The following is a 22523-nucleotide window of genomic DNA, read 5'->3' as shown; positions in this document are numbered from 1 at the left end:
AGAATGCAGAGTTAGCCTGCAATACTGCATTCTAACCACTGCGCTACTACAGCACTTGGATTTGATTGGTGAAAAGTATCGCAAAGTATATTAAATTCAAAAAAAAGAAGTAAAACATAGTGTGAGGCAGGGAAGCAAAACTGGCTAAAGATTGTCTTTCAGGCCATTTTATTATATGAGAATTAAACATGTTGAAGAAAGATAAAATTAAGTTGAATGAAGTAGAAATGAGCCAAAGGTGGGATGGATTAATCAGTGTTGAATAAATGTAGACTGAATACAAAAGTGATAGCCAGTACATAAGAACTACATTAAGATGGTTTGGTCAAATCATAAAATGAATATATGGAAGTGTGAGAGGAAGGCAAAGATTAGAAACTCAAGGTTGGTTGATGAGATCGCCCAGAAGAGAGAGGCAAGAAGTCTTAACGAACAAATGGCAGTCTGCCAAGTAAGCAGTATATGGATGCAGTGGAAATAAAGATGGCTTCCCAGAATAGAAAGCTATGGAGCAGTCTAGTGAGTGGTGCTGATGTAAACCAAATTGACTCAGATTTTATTTTTATTTCCTTCCTTTACTAATTTTGCTCTTACTGAGGCATTGCACTATATTACTTATGATGAAAAGGAATAGCATGATGGGTAGGTGGTGTAAGTATGTATATAGTTACTATGAAGATAATAACCTAGCTAAGTACAATATTGCAATATGCACAATTCATTTTTACTTTTATTCTGTATGTCAAGTAATACCAAATAAAGAATAAGTTCTTTAAAGAGATTTGAAGTCTGTTTGTTTTTGGCTTTGGGTCCATTTGTTGTGTGTATATATATATCTCCCTTCCTTTCCCCCCCTCCACATGATCAAAATTTGGGTGCTTGATAACTGGTAGTTGTACTGTCCTGGGATCATGTGATCACCATTTGTAATCTTCCCAACCGGCTTCTGACCAAGTCAATGGGGGAAGCCAGATTTGCTTAAGGACCTCATGATTCACTTAGCAACTGCAGTGATTCACTTAACTGCTCTGGCAAAAAGAAATGTTGGGCTCAATTGTGGTCATAACCCGAGGAGCACCTGTATTCTGTCAAAATCTGATAATTTATTTAAGTTTTATAGAAATGATCTTTTAGACAGAGTTGCTTTAAGACTTGCCTTGTTCTGTGTCATGCTGTCCTCCCACACTAAATATTGGGTAGTGACTCATCTTCCTTTAAAGGATAGGTTGCTGTAGCATTAATTTTGTTTTATTTCTGAAAGATACTTCTCCAAGTTCACATTTATTTTGGAGACTCTTCAAACTTCTGGGAAGTTACTGCCCACAGAATACATGGGATCATCACTTAATTTTAACATGTATGTACTTAGTCTCGGGATTTGAACTTTGAGGAAATAAAAATCACCAACAGTCCTAATGCTAGACACTTAAAATTTTATATTGACACCTTGGAATTTTCTACTTTTTCTAAATCTGTATAGATCATAACTAGCATAAGATATACCATTTAACGTTGTCGATCTAGAATTTTTTTGTTTGCTAGTTTTGCCTATCTCTGATTCTGTCTAAATTCTTCATCCGTTTAGTCAATACAGACTATAATTTGTTCCAGTTCTGAATCATATTTCACCAGCAATTTAGAATAAGGCCAGCAATCATTCCAAAGTTTGTTTTTAAGATTTAAAGACTTTAAAGTTTTAAATATTTTAAAATTCAGCCAAATTTGTGAGACTTTGCCCTTGTTTTTTTAATTCCTTTGAAAAAATAGTACTTATTTGAATTTATTGGAACCAATCCAATTCCAAAAAGAAAGTTTTAAAGAATTTCCACTTTTGTCTTATTGACAATTAAATCTTGTTGTCTCTGTAATTTTTTATATTTGTAGTCAGTCTATTTACTATTGGGGTTTGGGCCTTTGTTGCTTTGACAACCTACAACATGACTTAATGGGCAATGAATTTCTAATCCCGTTAATTGTGTCAGTGCTATGTATCTCCCATTTGTCCTTATATTACACTCATTTTGTATATAAATACAGGTAGTCCTCAAGTTATGACCATAATTGAGCCCAAAAGTTATGTTATTAAGTGAGAAATTTGTTAAGTGAGTTTTGCCCCATTTTATGGCTTTTCTTGCAACATTTGTTAAGTGAATCACCAGCTATTAAATTAGTTACACCGTTGTTAAGTGAATCTGGTTTCCCCATTGACTTTGCTTGTCATAAGGTCGCAAAAGGGGATCACATGACTCCGGGACACTGCAACCGTCATAAATGTGAGTCAGTTGTCAAGCATCCAAATGTAAATGAAGATGCTACAATGTGTGAAAAACAGTCGTAAGTCACTTTTTTCAGTGATGATGTGACTGAGCGGTCACTAAATGAACTGTTGTAAACCAAGGACTACCTATACAATGTGAGCAAGGCCAATGTCTATTAATCTTTTCAAGTACTGTAAGCTGTATAAAAAAGAAAAAAGCCAGCTTGGTCAGGATAAGCCCTATTCAGTTCAGTTAGATAAATCTATAGTCGGAGTATGTGGTAATGCAGCGTGTATACAAGTATTCCTCAACTTACAACCAGAGGTGGGTTGCTACCAGTTCGCACCGGTTTGGGTGAACTGGTAGAGGAAATTGTGACTAGGTTGCTGAATGGGTAGGGATGGCAGGTTCGCCACGCCCCCAAACCTGTTCCTTGGTTGCCGCGACATGGTTTTTGACATATTTAAGGTTCTGCGCATGCACAGACCTATTTACAGGAAACTGCCCGTGTGGGCAAGCGAAGTGAGCGCGTGCAAATTGCGCATGCACCGAACCGGCAGAAGCCCACCCCTGCTTACAACCATTTATTTAGTGACCATTTGGAGTTACAAGAGCACTGAAAAAAGTGACGTACAACTGATACTCACAGTTACAACCGTCATACCATCCCTGTGGTCACATAATCAAAATTTGTGCCGTGGCAAATAGGCATTTGTTTGTAATGACTGCAGCCCTCTGGGATCTTGTGATTGCCATCTGTGACCTTCCCAGCAGACTTCCAACCGGAAGCGGATTCATTTAACAACCGTGGTATTATCTGAACAACTGGAACTGATTTGTTTAATCATGGCAAAAAAGGCATTAAATTGGGTGGGACTCACTTAACAACTGCCTTGCTTAACCTCAGAAATTCTAGTCTCAATTGTGGTTGTAATTTGAGGACTATCTGTACTCAGATGTGAAATATATGTGTATAATTTGGGCAACTACTTATTTGTTTCATTGAGAAAAACATTTTATTTATTAGCATTTCCCCATTTTATGAGCACTTCTTGTAGTCTCAGTGAACAGCCGTTCATTAGGTCAGGAACTTTCTGCACTTTTAGGAATGGAAAAAGGAATTGTTTGTTCAGATTCTAAGGAATATAAATGGCAAGATAAGCCAGAACAAAAGTCCAACCTGATAAGACAGGGCAAAGGCGGCTAAAGGTGTTAAATTTACTTTGTTACATAGTTTTCTGAAATGGCTTTTTCACATGCACCGTGATTTGAAATACAAATTTGGCGTGTAAATTAAACATCTCGGAAACTTTTGGGATCAGTTTTGGATGAATACTCTACAATTCCAAGTACAACGACATTGGGAACCTAGTAGTTAGGGAGGTAAATAGCAAGCAATGACTTAGGTTGTGCCATATTAACTAAGCAAACTAAACAAAGCCATAATTATGGCAATTATGCCTTATCCTAAGTTACTTAATTGAGTCTGGTGACTTGGGGAATTGATATTTAGAAAAAAAAAATCAATATGTAAATGATGGAATTCATTTTCTATTCTAATTATATTGTTTCTTTTTTTAAAGTCTGAACCATTCCCATTAGTAATCTCTATAAACTGAGATTTAAACTGAAGAATAATGTTTAGGTGTTACAAAAACTGGATGAGTTTGTGATCTTTTTCCTTAAAATAATTTAAACATCATGAAATCATTCCCAAATGGTAATTGATTTGGGATTGAAATTTTACATGCAAGGTATTTAAATGTGTGCCTGTTGAGAACTGTTAAATTTTAAAAATCCAAGGAAATGAAGCTTTCTGTGTGCTTTCATAAAGATTCCATTTAAAGTATATAGAGAGTTCCAATTACTGATTTCTTTTGACTACAAAATTCCTGTATGTAATTGATGGCAATTTTATTTACATATGGGTAATCCTTATGACTGGTCATTTAATGACCATTTGAAGCTACGATGGGCTTTTAAAAAGCTACTTATAACCTGTCTCTAAAGTTACAACTCCTGTACCATCACCACCTCCATGACCAGTTGATTGCATTTTGGGCATTTGACAACTGACTTGCATTGACACCCGTTTGCACATCCCAAGGTCACATAACCACAATAGGCAACTTTGAAAATGGCACTAGAAAATGGCAAAAAATATTGCTTGGATATGCTAGATTCAGTTAACAACCACAGCGTTCAATTAAAAAATCACACAATTTGCTTAATGACCATGGGGGTCTTGATTTACAACCATTATAAAAACAGTCATAAAATCAGATGTGGTCATGTCTGTTAGGGATGTAACCCTAGCCTTGGCTTGGCAATGTATATAAGCCATGATGGTAGCAAATGTATCTGTTACTTTAAATGCTAGAGAGATGTAGTTGGATGCTAATTGCTTTAAGCAGCCATATAAGGAGGAAGGAACTATTGCGGTTCCCCCACCACCACCATCCAGCTACTGATTGTTCCTGACTGTTCCTGACTGTTCCTGCATGAGCTTTGTATTGGAGAGAAGACTGTGTATTGGATGGTGGCTAGTCTGTAACTAAGTTACCTGTTTACATGGTGAATTGTGAGTTGAGCAACTGTAACTTCAACAAGGTGTAAACAGACTGTATATACTTCAAGACTGCTTATAGTCTGTTTGGAGACTATTTATCCTATTTTTGTTACGCAAGTAAAGCTATTCTTTGTTTTACCTTTGGTGGCTGTGAGTGACTATTCAACAGCTTATTCGTTACTACATTCCGCTGATGAACTCTAGTCTCCTAACAGGGATAGACTTAACAATGTGCTTCCTCGATTTACAACTGCAGTGATTTACAACCAAAATTCTGGGCTCCATTGTGACCATAAATCAAGAACTACCTATAGAGTATATAAGTAAAACATGTGAAGAGTTACATTTTGTATTGGACAGCTCCTATCCCTATTCTTATTTTTATTAATTGAATATTACTTGCTCAACTGAACTTTCTGTTCCAGGCTTGATATCGTATGAAAACTCTGGTGAAATACATGTCTGATTTATATTTTGTGATTTCAGAATTTGCCTCCTTGGATAACACTAGATTAGATTGGCACGAGGCTTACTACATCTCTTCTTCAAAACTTCAAAATAACATTGGTAAGAACATCGACATTTAATTATGATTTATTTTGTTATTTTGGTTAACTTTTAAATGATCTTTGTATTTTTTGTGGCGTATCTGTAAAAAAAATAGGGCAATTAATTTACTTGTGTTCTGCTTTGGCATTTTCTGTATAATTCTCTAAACAATCTCCAAATAGCATACGTACATGAAGGTGTGTGTGAGGGTGTGCTTGTGTAATTTGGCTCTGACCTTTGGGTACAGATGGATCTGAGTGAAATGAAGGATCTGTGTTCTTTGGCTAATATATGTTTTATTTAGAGGTGTATTATATTTGTTGGACAGCTGATTCGCTCTTTTATTTTATACTTTTATTTCTTTAAAATGTTTATATTCTTTCAGGAGTCATCTTTGGAACAGCTTACATCTAAAATGAAACAATAAAAATTGAAATGCCACCAGCGTATTCTTAAAAAAATTATGAAAGTGCTTGCACATTTCTTCTAACTGCAATACATATTTTTAGGTTTAATTAATTCTGGTACTGATGCATTGATGAATTCTCATCACTTCATAGCAGCCAACTGTAAAGACAGGAGTTGAATCCTGTTTCCCTCATTCAAAGTACCCAAAAGATAGGTGATTAGTTTACTCTTATATTAAACTCAGAGACTAACTCAACAGTTCATATATTAACATTTGAACCAAGAATGATGTCCAAAAACATAATACAAATGGTAGCAGAATTTGGAAGGGCAAGGACAAAGTGTTCTTTTAAACATGTCAACTCTTTCACACATATGTTAATTATTCAAATAGATAAACTAAGTCAGATATTTGTTTAGTGGCATAGTTAGCTATGATGTTCCTCCCTAATATAAGATTACCCATATGTTGGATCAAGCTAGAAGCATCTTGTGTCCAGCATTTTGTTTCTCACACTGGCCAACCAAGTTTCCCTATAAGTGGAGATATATTCCTCTCCTTACAGGGTTCTACTGCAGCTGATATTTGGACACTGCATATTGTTCTTAATCTTTAACTAACATAAATCTCAAGAATAATAGCATGTGGTATACGTATCATCTTTATCCATCCCCTTTTTAAAATCATCCAAGTTAGTAGCCATCATCACGTCTTGTCGTAAAAAAAATTCCACAATTATGCTTTTTTTGTTTGTTCTCAGTCTCCTTCCAACTGGCTTGTTTCAATGATCCCCCTAATATTTTGAGAGAGGAAGAAACCCTATTCTTCTCCCTCCAAACTGTACGTAATTTTATACGTTACCACCAGGGGCCCATCACGTTTCCCTGCATTTTCCTTTTTTTTAAAGTAGAGTTCCCAGTTATCTGTTTTTTCTCACATGAACAGTTTCTGAGCCATCTGATTATTTGTATCCTCTGTTGTCTTCTCTTTTTCTGCTTCTCTTCTAATTCTTTTTCAAACGTGACCAGAACGTTATAAAGACATGTCATAGGTTTGCATAATGGGATTAACCTATAGGCAGTTTTATTTTCAGCCTTTTTCCTAATAAGGCTGGCACGGAATTTTGCTTTTTCACATCTGCCATAAATTGAGTCAATATCTTTAAATTGAACTATTCACTATGACTAAAAAAACTCATCATATTCGTGCTTTTATAAATCACATTTGCAAGAATGACTCTAGGTAGAACAAAAATAGAATATAGAAAACAAAACGGGAACAGTGCTTCACCTAAAGGGAACAATATGCAATCTATCTAACACCCCCCCCCCCCCAAGGAACCTTCCACTGGATAAAGAGTTCACTTTGTTTATTTATATTGCCTTATACCATAGTAGTTCACGAAGTAGTATTAACACAAAAACAATAAGAAACTATTTCAATACCGTTTGTATATAGTTTGTAAATAGTTTGTAAAGACAAACAGCTTAATAATTTTAAAAGCATTAGGAAATGAAGCAAGTGCTTTGCCTATTGATAGGACTTCTTTACTGGGAAGAAAGTCTAATAGTACAGCTCTATTGCTAAAGCAGTCATCTCTCTGCCCAATATTTGCCTCACCTCATTTGGAAAAGAACCTTAGCTGCTGATTTACTGATTAAGCTAATTAAGATAGTCTCTGTGGTACTGAGATGTTTTCGCCAGATGTTTATATCCTGTCTTTTATCCAGAAGGGCTTTGATAGAGAGCCTACCTGTCATATTAAACCTGTCTGCTTAATTAAACCTTAATCCTTTCTATGTGGTGCCTTAAACATGATCAGAGACTCCTGCATGGTAAATACAGAATTCTCACCTGTTCTACTTAGCATTTTCCAGAATTTGAAAGCTATAGGTAAACTATAATATTAAATTCCACTTCAGGTTCACCTAAGGTAGCAGCTGCTCTCATCCACTTAACTGTGGAAACAATAACCACCAAGATAGGAGCTATAAAGGTTTGGAGCAAGAAGGTAGCATGTGTGCTCAGTTCTACTAGCCAGGTTTAATGTGTCATGCAAAACCTATCACCTTAGCTTGGGAAGTTGTCAGAAGTCAGCAGTTTTTAACATCTGAAAGTTCTTGTAAGTTTAAGATTTGTGGGAAATAGTGTTGATTAAGCACTGACATTTATGTGCAGACACACATATAAATGTAGTGTGTTTCATTGGAATAACTGTAATCAGTTACCTCTTTCTAGGATGAATGACAATAACTGGGACATCAGTCTTAATTATTTTTGCTGTAATATAGGGACATAGTAATAAAGGAATATGCCTCCAAGGTGAGAATCTGATATTTTCTGGGAGTGCTCTCAGAAATAGGGAGTTATTTGAGATGAATATGTATTCATTAGAAGTTGAAACATACTGTAATGTAGCATTATGGTTTGGTATAGAATGCTTAGAATCTAAAGATTTTGTTGGCATATTTGTGATTGTTTATACAGGGAGTAGAATTGTTGCTTTCCTGACCTTGGATTATATGTAAAGAATCTTTTTACAACTGTTAAGTGGTAATAAAATAAGGACGGTAGTTCAGACTGTAATTATTCCATTATTGCTTCTTAGGGAAAAAGTTATATGGTGCTTCTGGTTGAAGTTTAATATTGCATAGTAGTTCTACTTTATTCAAAATTTTTGTAAAGGGCCTGGATTATATCATCTTCCATTTGTTTCTAGTAACCTTGTCAACCCACAAAAAGGAAACTTATTGCTTTTAATATTTCTAATTTCCAAAAAGTTGGAAATTAATTTTTTAAGTGGCAACAATACAGACAAATTCCTTAGTAGTCTCTGATTTGAGGTATTCATGACTTTCCATTCTTTTGGTGGAAGATTTCCAAAAATTACATGAAAATAAAAGTAGTTATTTAGTGATCCCACTACAGCCATACACAAAAAAGTAAAGTGAAGAAGCAAAAAGGAGCAGTAAATGGATTTAGTGTTTAAAAATGGAAATAAAGATCAAAGGGGAAAGGAGTGCAAGGCAAAAAGAAAAGGAGAGGAAAAAAGGGACTTCAACATATTTCAATTCAGTGGAATATAAAATACAGTTACAGCTTCACCTTTTTGCTTTACATTTCTTAGTAGATGCATGCCATTTCTATAACAACAAAGTTCATCAAGTAATCTAAACCTAAGACCAAAGATTCATTCTTTTCTCTTTTCGTCCAGAAGCTATTTCTAAGTGGAAATAGATTTCATATTTACATAAAGATGTAGAATGTCTTACTTGGGCCATCTGACTGATTTTATTCTCATTGATCCCATGGCTTAAAATACATTTGATCAGTTCTTTGATGAACATGACACAGAATCTAGTGTTGCTACCTAACCAGAGTTCCAAATGCAGTGGGGCTGTATTTATAATGCACAGTGGTTCATGTATGCTTTACTACTGCTTTATGTAATATGGTCCTTAATGAGGTGGGGCTGGTAATAGGTGGCATAATTTTACAAGTTACCATTGGCATGATGGTGTGCATCTTAGATGGGATCCCAGTTGATGTACAGATCTGCTTTCCTTCTTTCATCTTGGCCTTTTCTCTGGCCCCATAATCCTTCACTTACGACCCTAATTGAGGCTATTTTTTTTGTTGTTAAGTGAATTTTGCCCCATTTAACGACCTCTTGATGCTGTTGTTAAGTGAATCACTATAGTTAAGTCAGTTACATGGTTGTTAAGTGAATCTGGCTTCCCCATTGACTTTGCTTATCAATAGGTTGCAAAAGCGAATCACATGACCCTGGGACACTGTAACCATGATAAATTTGAGCCAGTTGCCAAGCATCTGAATTTTGATCATGTGACCATGGGAGTACTGCAAAGATCATAACTATGACAAAAAGTCATAAGCAACATTTTTCAGTGCCATTGTAACTTTGAATGGTCACTAAATGAACTCTTGTAATTCGAGGACTACCTATATACTGATCTATGACAGTATCTCTGAAAGCATAAGAAAAGGCAGATATTTTTTAAATGCCCCACAATTATGTGATAGGGCAGTGATGGCAAACCTTTTTTGGCTTGCGTGCCACAAGTGGGGGGAGCGCAGGGGGGTCGTGTGTGGGCATGCCGCACCCAAAATGCAACGCATGACCCCCCCAGTGTGCATGCGCGACCCCCCCCCCATTTTAACATGCTTTTTTTCGCCCTCCCCAGGCTCCAGAGGCTTTATAGGAGCCTGGGGAGGGCGAAAAGAGCCTCCACCCCCCCCCCCCGGAGGCCCTCCGGAGGCTTCAGGGACCGTTCGGAGGCTTCCCTGAAGCCTTCGGAATGCTTAAAACCGCCCTCCGAGCAACCCGGAAGTGACTTCCGGTTTGCTCGGAGGGTGGTTTTAAGCGCTCCGAAGACGTCGGGGAAGCCTCCGGACGGTCCCTGAAGCCTCCTGGGGGGCGGAGGAGGCTCTTTTCACCCTCCCCAGGCTCCTATAAAGCCTCTGGAGCCTGGGGAGGGCGAAAAATGGCTTTTAAAAAGGTGAAGTCATGCGCGCTGGCCAGCTGACAGGGCAGCACCTGGCGTGCCCTGACAAATGGCTCCGCGTGCCACTTGTGGCACGCGTGCCATAGGTTCGCCATCACTGTGATAGGGTGTTCCTCTTAACTCAGTCTTGGATACTAGCATATAAGCGCAAATCCTGAATTTTCTTTTAACACATAGAAGCTATTTCTTGGAGCTGCAATTTGAACATGAATAGTGTCCAGAAATCCTGTACAACTGAATATGTTTTCTTTAACAAAAAAATATTGACATTTGCTAGAAAAATGACCAAAAAGTCACAAAGAATCAGCATTACAAGTTTTGGACAACTTTCTGCTAATTTGAAAAGAACTAGAGTTCCAGATAGACAAAATAGCAGGAATGAGGGAGTGCTTAACTTACTTTTTTCCCCTTTTGGACTTTACCATTTTATTTTTAGCTCCCCCTGGAAGAGATCCCTGAATCTTTCTCCTTGTGAATAGAAAGTAATATTCCTGTAAATTTTCATACCCACAAATGCTGTGAATATCCTTGTTTCTGATGCTGTTTTTGATTTTTTTTAAAAAAGTAATGTAATGGAATAGCGATGCTTTTAAAAGAAAAGGAAAGCATGCATTTTTGTAATAAAAGATATCTTGATACAAGCAGAACGTGTCACAATGGTAAATGCAGTGTTCAGTAGGGCCCGTGGAGTAAAACTGATTAAAACGAATGCAGCTGCACTGTATCTGTGCTTCTGTATAAAGCAGTTTGAAACCTTCTGGTTTGCTTTCCCAGTTTGCATGCCCTGAGCATTGTTGTGTGTCTCCATTTGCAAATTTAGGATTCTCGGAAGACACCATAAGCCAATCAGTGCCCATCCTCTATCTTTCTGGCTTACCTACAGGAGTGTGCAAAGAGTTTCCCATCAGCTTCCTTCTGACTTTGTGTTCAGGAATAATAATATAAAAGCAAAAGCAAAACAAAACCATCACTGCTGCCTACCTTTTGACCTTATCCATGTTTTTTCTGGATTTATCTCAATGTGCATTTACCTGGGTTTTCTTTAAGGAATCTGAAAGGTTTTAGACTAAAAGGAAGTTGTGCAGAAGAAAGATGTTTAAAAAATGTAAGGGGGGGTACCCCATTGACCTCTCCCCCCTTCCCCAATCCTTCCCATTCATCTAGAACATAGTTAACTGTTGTTTTAAGAAGCTTCTGTAGTTGTAAAAACAACCTGGTGATTGATGTGTCAGCAACGTTGCAGCCAGGAGCTTTTTCAAGCGCTACAACCAAAGAGGCTGGATCCAGGGAGTGATCGGCGATAAGCTCTGAGCAATCCATATAGGAAGAGAGAAATCCTAAGGAATAAGACGGTGAATAGGGAACAGGGAGAGGGGCGTATTTCATTGCGCGTGCTGTAATGGCCCGGAAGTCAGGAGGTGGGGTAGGACAAGAAATCTTTCCAGTGAGAAACTAGCCTGCTCTTCTTGGAAACTTTGTCATTCGAAAGAAAAATGTTGTTGTTTCCAATGAACTGAAGGTCAGAAATAAATTGATTCAGCTTCCTAAACAAACCCCCAACTCCTAACTTTTAAATTATTGGAAAAATCTGGGCTCTGTTCTTTCTAACGCAGGAAGGAGCACTTTCTACAGAGGTGGGTAGCTCCCAGTGTTCCGTATCTGCTTTTTGTAACTTGGAGTAGTAATGAATCCTAAAGCAGCTAAAGATATTTTTAAAAAAAAAACCTGCAAGATTTTCTGTGAGACGGAAGGGATCCCTTTCCTTAATTAAGGGACCAGGAACAATATTGCTTTGAAGTAAACTGTCACTGCTGAAACAAAAGGCTAAATTTCACTCTGTGTGTCTGCATTTAATGTTTAACTATGACTGGAAAGGTGGAAAGAATGTGCAAAGAATTATGATTTTATTGTTATAGTGCTATTATTAATCCCCCCCTTGAAACAAGTATCCCTGCCAAATGATACCAAGTTTAAAGTTTGGGATCTGTTAGATTTGCAGCACATACCAAGAATTGGATATGGAATAGAACTGTGATGGCAAACCTATGGAACGGCATGCCAGAGATGGCATGCAGAGCCATCTCTGTGGGCATGCGGGCCGTTACCAGCTGCTCTTCTGGTTGCCAGCACGCGCGTGCACCCCAGCCAGCTGGTCTTCAGGCTTCTAGCATTCTGGCATACACACATGTGTTCCGTTTTGGGCACTTGGTGCCGAATAGGTTTGCCATCATTGGAATAGAATGTTGCTCTTAAAGAAGCTGGTGTATCAAAAAGTGTATATATATTGACAAGAGCCTTGCTTTGCAAGATATACTTGTTAAAACGGGTTGTAACATGGCTTGCAGTTTTAATGAATGACTAATGCATTTAGAATTCTTTGTAAAATGTTGCAAAATGTTAACAGATGTTGTGATCTATTGAAGTGTTTATGGACACAATTTTCCCCCTCTGATTTATTTGATGAGTAATTCCTGGCATTAAATAGAGACAAAACTTCAGAAGTAATTTGATTTATTTGGAAGTTGCACAGGCTCTAATAACAATTGCTCTGAAATTTATTTGCTGCCTTCAAAGACAAAGCTAGTCAAAGTGCATGATAACTTTTAATAGAGGATAAAAACATATTTTTCTTAGTATGATCACTGCTGCTGCTACCATGCATTTTGAAATTCTGTATGTGCTTTTTCAGAATTAAGCCCATTTAAATCAGGAAAAACATAGAAAACTACAGTACAGAATGCACATGTGTTCTTATGTACCGTATTTATGAAAGCTTTTCCCACACACACAAACAAGAGCATCTTTATTTTATAATGATGTTTATGGAATGAGTGAATAAAAGCCCAGGAGATTTTATCTGAAATCCAACCTGAGCATAACAGAACCAGATTAATGTCCTCAGAAGTAATGCTAGAAAAGAAATTAGCAATTGGAAGCTGGTACTTTTTGCCATTCCTCTGAGTCACGTGACAGTTACTCTTAACAGAATGTAAATTGCCTGTTCAGTGGGATCAAGCAGTCACTCTCTGAATGCACAGTTCAAAGGAGGTGTGCTTAAGTCCCATGCCAACCTGCAGGTAAGTTTTTAATCTTGTTTCTTCTTTAACTGAAATCAGACTCCAATGTAATCCTTTAGCATTTTAATTTATGCACAAAGCTCAGTTTTTCATTTTGTGATCAGGTATTTAAATGCTGGCAAAAAAGCAATATGATCCATATGCAATCCTTCAGAAAGTGAAGGCAGATTTAAACGTTTCTCAAAGTATTGTAGCATAATAGTTGTAGCAATTAACTTTCTCATTGAATGTTAATGTTTGAAAATAGGGATAAACATAATTTTTGCCATACTTTTTCCTTTTAAAAGTTTGCTTCTTCTGGTCTAGTAGGGAACATTGTTTTTGTGTACCTTCATGTCAGTTTTGAAGTCCTGGAGACGGTTTTTTAAGGAAGGTTTTTCTGATGTGGTTTGCCTTTGCCTCCTTCCCAGGGCCGAGAGAGAATGACTGGCCCAAAGTCACCCAGTTGGCTTCATGCCTAGAGCAGGACTAGAACTCATGGGGTGGGTTTTTTGTTTGCTTCTAGCCTGATGCCTTAACTGCTTACACCATATTGTCTAATAGGGCAGACTATCAAGAAAATAAATGTTCTTGGCAAAAAGTGAAGAATGCCTGCAGCTATGACTGAGTGCACAGAGTTCAACATTATTGTTAACTTGCTCTTTTGTTCTGTTTCTAAGAAAAAAGGAAATACTTTAAATATTTAAATTAGGAAGGCAGTATCCATCAGTTGGATTCCTAAGTGATGTAGGAAGAACAGTCTGAAAGCTGAGGTGATATTTCTAAAGAAATTCAAAGCAGATATGAGAACCTTTTTGTCTTTTTATGCAGGTCAGGAATCTATTAGGAATCTATGCAGTGGAGTACCCCAAAGCTCTGTTTTAGGCCCAGTACTCTTTAACATCTTCATCAATGATTTGGATGAGGGAATAAATGGGGAACTCATCAAATTTGCAGATGACACCAAGCTGGCAGGAATAGCCAACACTCCAGAAGATAGGCTTAAGATACAGAAGGATCTTGACAAACTTGAACATTGGGCACTATCTAATAAAATGAAATTCAATGGTGAAAAGAGTAAGGTTCTACATTTAGGCAACAAAAACACATGTATGAAAATTTAATTTTAACATTTCTTTAAAAAGGACTTTTAAGCAAAATAACTTATTAGAATTTGTAATGCAACAGGCAAATAAATTTTAATTGGGAATACTGCAACATCATTAAATTGATGAATGTTCCAAAACTAACATTTGAACGAGGAATGTACATTATTCCAAAAGTTCCATAGTGTAAATGCAAAATTTCAGAGGATACTTGTAATTAATAAAAGTGACTGTGTTTTAAGTGCAACAAAACCCATTGAAAAGACTTTCCATTAAATAATACCACAAGACAATAAGCTTATGTGATACATGTAGCAGATGGAAATATTTGCAATGACACTGGTTTGAAAGAATGGTTTCTGTTTGAAATATTTTGTAACAAAAAGAGTTCACTTGTATAGTAAGATCTAAATGTGGATGGCATGTGTAACTATAGAAGAACGTTCTGGAGTGTAGGAACTGAATCCAAATTTGATTTAGTCCTTTCCAGACTGCTAAAGTGAAGCACTGAATTACATGTAAACGGAGATACAGCTGAAAAGGAGCACCTAATATTGGCTGAGTCAGCAGAGCATTTTGATTCTATCTAATGCACATTTTTGGAAAAAAAAAAGTCTTATAAATCTTAGTTCCTTCTTCCCATTTCATTTCCTTGTCATATTACACTATAAGCCGGATGTGCCTTTGTTATGTTTGAAATCTCTTAGAGATATTTTCTGCCTCAGACCTCAGCTTGATGTTTTTGCTTCAGATTATTATTTTTCTATTGTTGTTGTTGTTTTTCTTATTCTTAATTGAGTTTTGTTGTAGATCGTTTTGTGATTTCTGGATGAAGAGCTTTATATAAGTGTAATAAAATATACATATAAAATAACAAAGATATTACCATTGCGTAATACACAATGCTTTTATATACAAGTCCCTTTTGGTTTTCATTCAGAAGAGCAATATTTGCATAGTGTTCTTCAACACAGATATCTCCATAAGGAAAATATATAAGATTATAGGCATTTTTTGTTTAGCAACTGCCTCATTTTGCAACCGCCTCATTTAGCAACCTTTTGTATGTACAAAGATTTTGAAAAGTAATTTTACAATAAATATTTGCATTTACGATCTTTGAAGTTTGGTAAGGCAGAAAAAAGCTATAGCAAAATAAGCACAGTTGTGGCTTCACTTAGCAACAGGTTCACTTAATGACCAAGTTGGCAGTCCCAGGTATGGTTGCTAAACCATGACTACTTGTGATGCATTTTTGTTTTGCTCTACGACAACATATTTTGTGTGACCTATTTGAGGATGTCTGGATAAATTGACAGCAAAGAACTTGGAAAATGAGATTTATCACACAAAAAAGGAGAATGACCTTTGAACAGGATTTTTGAAGGAAATGCTGGCATAGTAAGAACAATCATATAAAGGCAAAAATTAAAGTGAGGAACTCAGAAGACTGCAAGTAGACAAGGAGATAATTGTATGAAAAGTAGCAGTCTAGACAAAGAAAAACAAAGCAGTTAGGGGTAGAAATAGTATCATTCGTCTTTTGTTAAGATAGATATATATCATTTATTAGCAATCTTGGGTAGTTCAAACTCCCCTGATAAGGGCATTCAGGGATCAGAAAGCTGAAGTGAAGCATTTTATCCAACCAAGCTGGGTTCTTGGTGGTTTTTATTGTTCATTATTTTAAGATAGGGAAAAATATCACCTTCAAATTAGGTTCAACTCTCAAACTTTTATACCGCATAAATTTTTGTTTATTTAGCTGAATCTAAGTACATGGTGGTTGATCTTTTGATTTAGGCAATCATCCATTGAAACATTATTTAAAGGGTGGGAACATGGCACATTCAGTTGAAGAGTGGGACCTGTCTACCCAAGCCAACCTCTAATAAGTATCTTTCTACCTCTTTAGGCCACAATTGGACTACAATGTAAGCCTGGTGAGAAGGAAGTGGCAAAATGGGGGAATGGGAGCTAAGCTGCAAGGATATTGAACAATTTAGCTTCCATTAGTTACTTTCAATATTGGCCTTCCATTCTATCTCCATTTGATTAGGGCAGTCCAGTTGCAAACAATGACTATTCTAGTCTTGGTGATGAACGCAAGACGAGTATACCTTCACAAATAATACTTCTTTTCTTGCCAGTTTCAAACTACTGAGTCTTAATCAGAAACTGGAAGGGGGAAAGCCATACAAGAGTGTGGATGAGGTTGTTGAATTTCACAGCTGGGTTTCCAAAGTATGTCTTGGTGTACAGATATAGCAAAATTGGTACTAAAGGAAGTATAAGTGCTGGTGTCATTTTTAAAATCCATCTAGAAATGGCTTGCTAGTATATAATATTATGTGATTCCAAGATGCTGATACAGTTCTTTGCACTAGTATTCGGAAGGTATGTTATCAGTCTTTTCCTTTTTAGATGATTCCATGAAAATAAATAATAACATAGAAAGAAATTGTCAGAGTACGTACCAGGCATGGCAGTAAGTCTGAGGTCTTTAGAAACTCAGCCCTATAGCCAGTATTGTAATTAGATTACAGCAGCAGATTTGTAGACTCCACAAGGGTTATTGTATTGCACATACAAAAAAAATATGTGGAAGATTTGCCTACTTAGAAATCAAGCCTAGGTCTTTTCCTCCCCCCACTTCCCCAAATCAAAGGACCTTTGATCATTATTTTTCTGGCTTCAAGAATCAAGAGACATGCGTTTTCATGTTTACATAACAATTCTATCAGGCTTGACTTGGTTCCTGCCTTATGATGTTCGGCTCTTACAGGATTGGGAGAAATATTGCCAGTGGAAGACAAAGATTTGAAATTCATTCCCTTCGTCAAAATTCCGTAACCAAGGCAGGGTAAAATAAAATAAATAAAACATTTTCTTTGGAGTGCCTAAAAATCTTCAACAAACTGAAATTATCTGTTTGTCTATGTCAGTGGTCGGCAAGCCGCGGCTCGCGAGCCACATACGGCTCTTTACACATTTTAATGCGGCTCTTCTGTGTGCCGGGCGCCCGCTCCCCTCCCTCCTCTCGGGCACTTCAAAACAAGCGCCCCTTTCCCTTTTTTCTTTTCGCCCCACAATGATTAGGGAGGATCCTGAAGTCGGGCGGGGACGAGAAGCGAGGAGGCAGAAAAAGAAACGGAGGCTAAGGAGCTTCCCCCCCCGCCCGCTCCCAGCAAAAATCTAACCGGGGAGCCGGGCGGGCAGTAGCAAATTAGCCGATCACGCTGCGTGCGTGATCGGCTAATTTGCTACTGCCTGCCCGGCTCCCCGGTTAGATTTTTGCTGGGAGGGGGCGGGGGGGAAACTCCTTGGCCTCCGTCTCTTTTTCTCCCTCCTCGCTTCTTGGGGCTCCACCAATGGGGGAGCAAGGCCCGCCCAGCGCCAGGCTTTGGGCTAACACAGAGGTCTGCAAAGTTGGCTGTTTTAAGACTGGTGGACTTCAATTCTCAGAATTCTGGGAGTTGAAGTCCACCAGTCTTAAGAGCCAATTTTGCAGATCCCTGCCTGGGCTAATATGATTGATGCCCTTGGTGGACTTCAATTCTCAGAATTCTGGGAGTTGAAGTCCACAAATCTTCAAGCTGTCAGGTTTGAAGACCCTGGGTTTTTTTTTCTAAAGGGTTGGGGGTGCGAGGGTCTTGCAACTTGACAGCTTTAAGACTTGCATGCTTCAATGCCAGAGTTCCTGAGCCAACATGACTGGAGGAGGAATTCTGGGAGTTGAAGTCCACAAGTCTTAAAGCTGTCAGGTTTGAAGACCCCTTGGGTTTTTTTTCCTAAAGGGTTAGGGATGCAAGGATCTTGTAACTTGACAGCTTTAAGACTTGCGTGCTTCAAATGCCAGAGTTTATTGAAAGTAAAAACAGTGTACCATCCTATGTATTTTTGGTTTTAAAAATGTGGCTCTCAAAATAAATTTCAATCGTGGTTTTGGCGAGATTTGGCTCAGTTGAAAAAAAAGGTTGCCCACCACTGGTCTATGTAAATTATTCAAAAAAGCAAGCCATGTATTGATTCCCAAAGTATTTGGTAAACCTTTGTTTTGTTGTCAAAACAAAGGTTTACTATGCATTAGATTAGAGGTGTCAAACTTGTGGCCCGCGGGCCAGATGCGTCATGTGCTGGCCATGCCCACCCTGTTTTAGCAAAAGGGAAAAAAAATCATGATACGTAACGTGATGATGCGAGTTTAACGTTGATATTGTAGACTTTGAAAGCTTTAAATCAATTGCCTTATTAACTCCTTCCAAAATTAGTCTTAATTATGTTTTAGTATTCTAATTATGTATGTATTTTTCCTCATTTTAATAGCTGATAATACTATTTTCCTTTCTTATTTGTTCACACTTGTATAGAAATCGGTATTTTTCTCCCTAAAATCTCAATGTGTGCCTTCTATTATGCTAGTTCTTTTTTTTTACTTTCTAAATGTATGCGTAAACAGGGCTACATTTTAAATTTGGATTCATTAGTCACCTTAGTTTTGTATGCCAGTGCACATTAGAATTGCAGCTACATGTAGAAATATGGATTGTTATGGTGGGGGTGGGGGAGTCCTTGATTGTGTGATGCTTTATTAAGTGACATTATACAAAAACATATACAACATTTATGCTGCAGTCTTGGGAACAAATCCCAACCCCGAATATTAAAGTAGGCAGAAGCACTTGTAAATGTATTTGGGAATTAAAGACTTGGAAATGTAAGGCAAGTTAGGACCATTCGATTATATATTGGAAAAATGAGGGATATTATATCCAAGAAGAGCTGAGAACATTTTTGTTCTATTGAGTCATCAGAGAAGAACTTAGTAGTGTCTTTTTCTTCATAGATCCTGTTGTGGAATATTTTCTGAAAGAATAATGCCTGATAAACAATAATATAAGCTATAGCTTCATTAAAATAATGTCCAGAATGCAATCACTGATGGTGGTGTATCAGTAGAAAGAAACCTCTGCATACAATGGTTTTCTGCAAATGACCTCCTCATCCTAAAAGACTTACCTACTGTATTTTGGATTTAAGGAGTTTAAATATGTGAGGAGTACTGCGGTGGTCTTTAGCAGCAACTGTGTTGGTTTCATTAATTTTCAGGGCAATTGGATCTGGTAAAAAATCTTGAAAGACTGGGCGGTAACTTGGAAAAGATTTAGGTAAATTGGAAATTTGGGAGCATTTATACTGTACAGAAGAGTGCATTAAACATGTTATACTATTTTATACCTTCTACCTTGTTCAGAAGCCTACGGAAGTAAAAAAAAAAACCCAGACACATCTGTCCTATATTTTTTATTCTGCCTTTATTATTTGTCTAAATAACTGAAGGCATATTTAATTCTTCTTTCTCTTCCTATTTTTCCCTTCAACAACAACCCATATGCGAAGGGCTGAGAAAAAATGTCCGGCTTTCATGCCTTCGGCAGGCAGGACTAGAACTCACAGTCTCACGGTCTCTAACCTGGTACCTTAACCTCTATGGGCAAATTAATCCGTTTCATCTTTTTAATCCCTAGATGTTCTCCATTTCTATGACTTCTGTGGCATGAATAGGAGCAGAATTTCTTATGCACTTGGATATTCTTATAAGCAAGATTTCTTATATAGAAAATTCTAGTGGAGGGGGGGGGTCCTTGGTGTGAACCAGGGAATGGGGCCTTTTATTGCCCAGTAGAATTAATAAAGGAGAATATTTGACGCTCAGGGTTGAAATGAGGGGTCCTTGGTGCTCTCTGAGCTTGCCTGTTTTCTCACAGATGTTTCATTACCCAAACTAGGTAAAATCATTAGTGCGAGTGGACTATCACATAATTAAGAATAGAAATAAGGAGGCTGGGGTACTGTTGCTGTAGGAGTAATCAGGGCTATTGAGGGTAGTGTCAGGCTCCTAACATACACTGGATTCTCAGTTCAGACATGGTGTCAGTTCTTGAAATTATTTTCAATATAAGGAAAAGTATTTGGATCAGCCAGCATATTAATGCAGCTTACTGATGGTGCAATCAGTACATAGGCATCATATATCACTTCTAGCTACAAAAGTGTCAGTAATGAATCATAAAGATGATTAATTGGTCAAATTATGGGCTACAGTTACAAAAAAAAGTGTGTAAATAGCTATGTGGCTACAGAATGTTACTGCACAGGTCTTGCAGCTCAAATTTAGCTAATTTCTGAAGAACGGTCTCTCTTGGGTTATCTGTTGCCATTATATAGAGTGGAAACAGAAATATTTTCCCAGGGATCAGAAACTTTAGTTTTTGCCCCTGAAGGTTTACAAGTATCCTGTGATATCAGTGGGAGGTTGATCTTTATCTTAGTTTTTTGTGACAAGGTGCATTAAATTTACATTTAATTTGAAGGGCTTATTTAAAATGAAGAAAAGAGAACCCGCCCCTCCCGAGAAAGGTGATTTGCACCAAATTCAGCTGTACAATCCTAGTGGCTTTGGAAAATTCACAGAAACAGATTTGAAGGGAATCCCAGATTGCTCATTCCAATTATAGAAGCAATCAAAAAGAGACGAACTTTTTGTTAATCTAAGCTTTTGATAACCTTCCTAATACCTTCTTTTCTGGATATTCCTTGCCTAGATACAGCTCACTGTATTTCTTTTCTATTTTTCTATTTCTATGGCACCTGTTAAGTATTTATTTATTAGAATTTGTCAAATAAAAATGAGAATTATTTAGTATAATTGAAAAAAAAGAAAAAAACAGTACCAGCATTAGATTAAAAGTCACTTCTGTATTTCTGCCTTCACACAGAGATAAGGTGTCTTATCACCTCTCATCAGCTGTTAACCGGCATGCCAACGTATATTCCCCCACCCCCGTTTTTACATTAATTTGTAGATATATGTAAAATAATGAATCCCAGTTCTGCTTCTCTTGAATCTGAGAAATCCCCAAAGGATTCTTTGGTCAAATGTGTAGATTATCACTCAAGTTACAGTGATCTGCAGTTGTGTATTCTAACTAATGAGGCAGGAAATATGCTTTCTAATACTTATGTAGACTGAAACTTGGGTCATGTATGCCAATTCAGCTGGGACGTTGAAGAGGTATAAAATGTTTTATTGAATTTAATTGTCCTGTGTTTATTTTCAGCTGTATCAATTGAAAGCTAACATAGTATAGCTATAGCTACTCATCAGTTATAAGATGGTAATGACTCAGTATGGAAATTATATTGGCCAAGGGAAAAGCACTGCTTTTCCAGAGAGGGCCAAAAAGCAGTTTGCAGAAATAATGCATTTAGTGACTAGAAATCAAATATTTTATTCTTTTGTTGCCATTCAAATTACTTCTTTTTCTTAGCTCATTTTTCCTAGAGTTCTAAAATATTTACATATATTTTAACATCTGGAACTCTTAAAGGTCAAATAAGGCATAATGTTCTGTTACATTCCAATCTGAAAATAGATTTGCATATTTTAATATTCTCCTGAAAATCCATATCTTTGTACAGCAATTGTTCTTTTGGATTTCAAGTGGAGAAATAGTATTACAGGGCTTTGTGTAGTCGCAGGGAAACTGTTCCTACCTCTGCCCTATATAGAGGGTAAATAGAGGGATTTACCAGTCTGTTACTCAGAGTTTGTTCATTTGCTGTCAGCTTTGATTCTTTAGACTTTGGCTGCTGGTAGCTGTTTTGAAGAGAGCATCCAACTGAGAACAACTGTAACTCACAATATGCCATCACATTGCCTGCACAAAACCCTCAGAAAAAACCCTCCTGTTTAGCTTTCAAATAAAGTCCATTTGTAATAAAATCATCGGAGGTATTTTGGGCCCTTGTTAATTATAGCTGTAGTTTTGTATAACAGTTCTAAGCCAAGTTTTTTTATTTGTGGTTGCAAATAAATGTGTGTTGGATGGATGCAACCCAAGGCGTATTTAGTGGAAGGTGAAGTGGATTCAACATTGACAAGAAAAAAGAAGATGGAACACGTGCAAAAAAGGGTGGAAAAGCAACTGTAGTGAGGAAAATGGCAATAAAAATGACATTCAAATTCAAATTAGTGCCTGAGTTGAGG

The 22523-nt window shown here is 37.2% G+C and overlaps 1 protein-coding gene across 9 annotated transcripts in view; it reads left to right on the top strand.

Annotated features, from left to right (window-relative positions):
• VDR (vitamin D receptor) overlaps window positions 1–22523 on the top strand; it is a 96284-nt gene that overhangs the window by 4787 nt on the left and 68974 nt on the right. For 3 of the 9 annotated variants that reach the window (XM_081937646.1, XM_081937653.1, XM_081937648.1), the window contains exon 2: window positions 5314–5394. Coding sequence is in view for 1 of the 9 variants with exons in the window: in XM_081937645.1 (XP_081793771.1) it covers window positions 7832–7907 (76 nt within the window). In the remaining 8 variants the exon portion in view is untranslated. Of the gene's footprint in view, window positions 1–4727; window positions 4840–5313; window positions 5395–7816; window positions 7908–11557; window positions 11664–11775; window positions 11831–11911; window positions 11946–22523 lie in introns of those variants that run through there. The other 6 variants (XM_081937652.1, XM_081937647.1, XM_081937645.1 and 3 more) reach the window with 5 other exon arrangements.

This window comes from Natrix helvetica (genome assembly GCF_964273705.1).
Source record: "Natrix helvetica genome assembly, chromosome: 1".
NCBI lineage: Eukaryota > Metazoa > Chordata > Lepidosauria > Squamata > Natricidae > Natrix > Natrix helvetica.
This window is presented reverse-complemented; position numbering and strand designations above follow the sequence as displayed.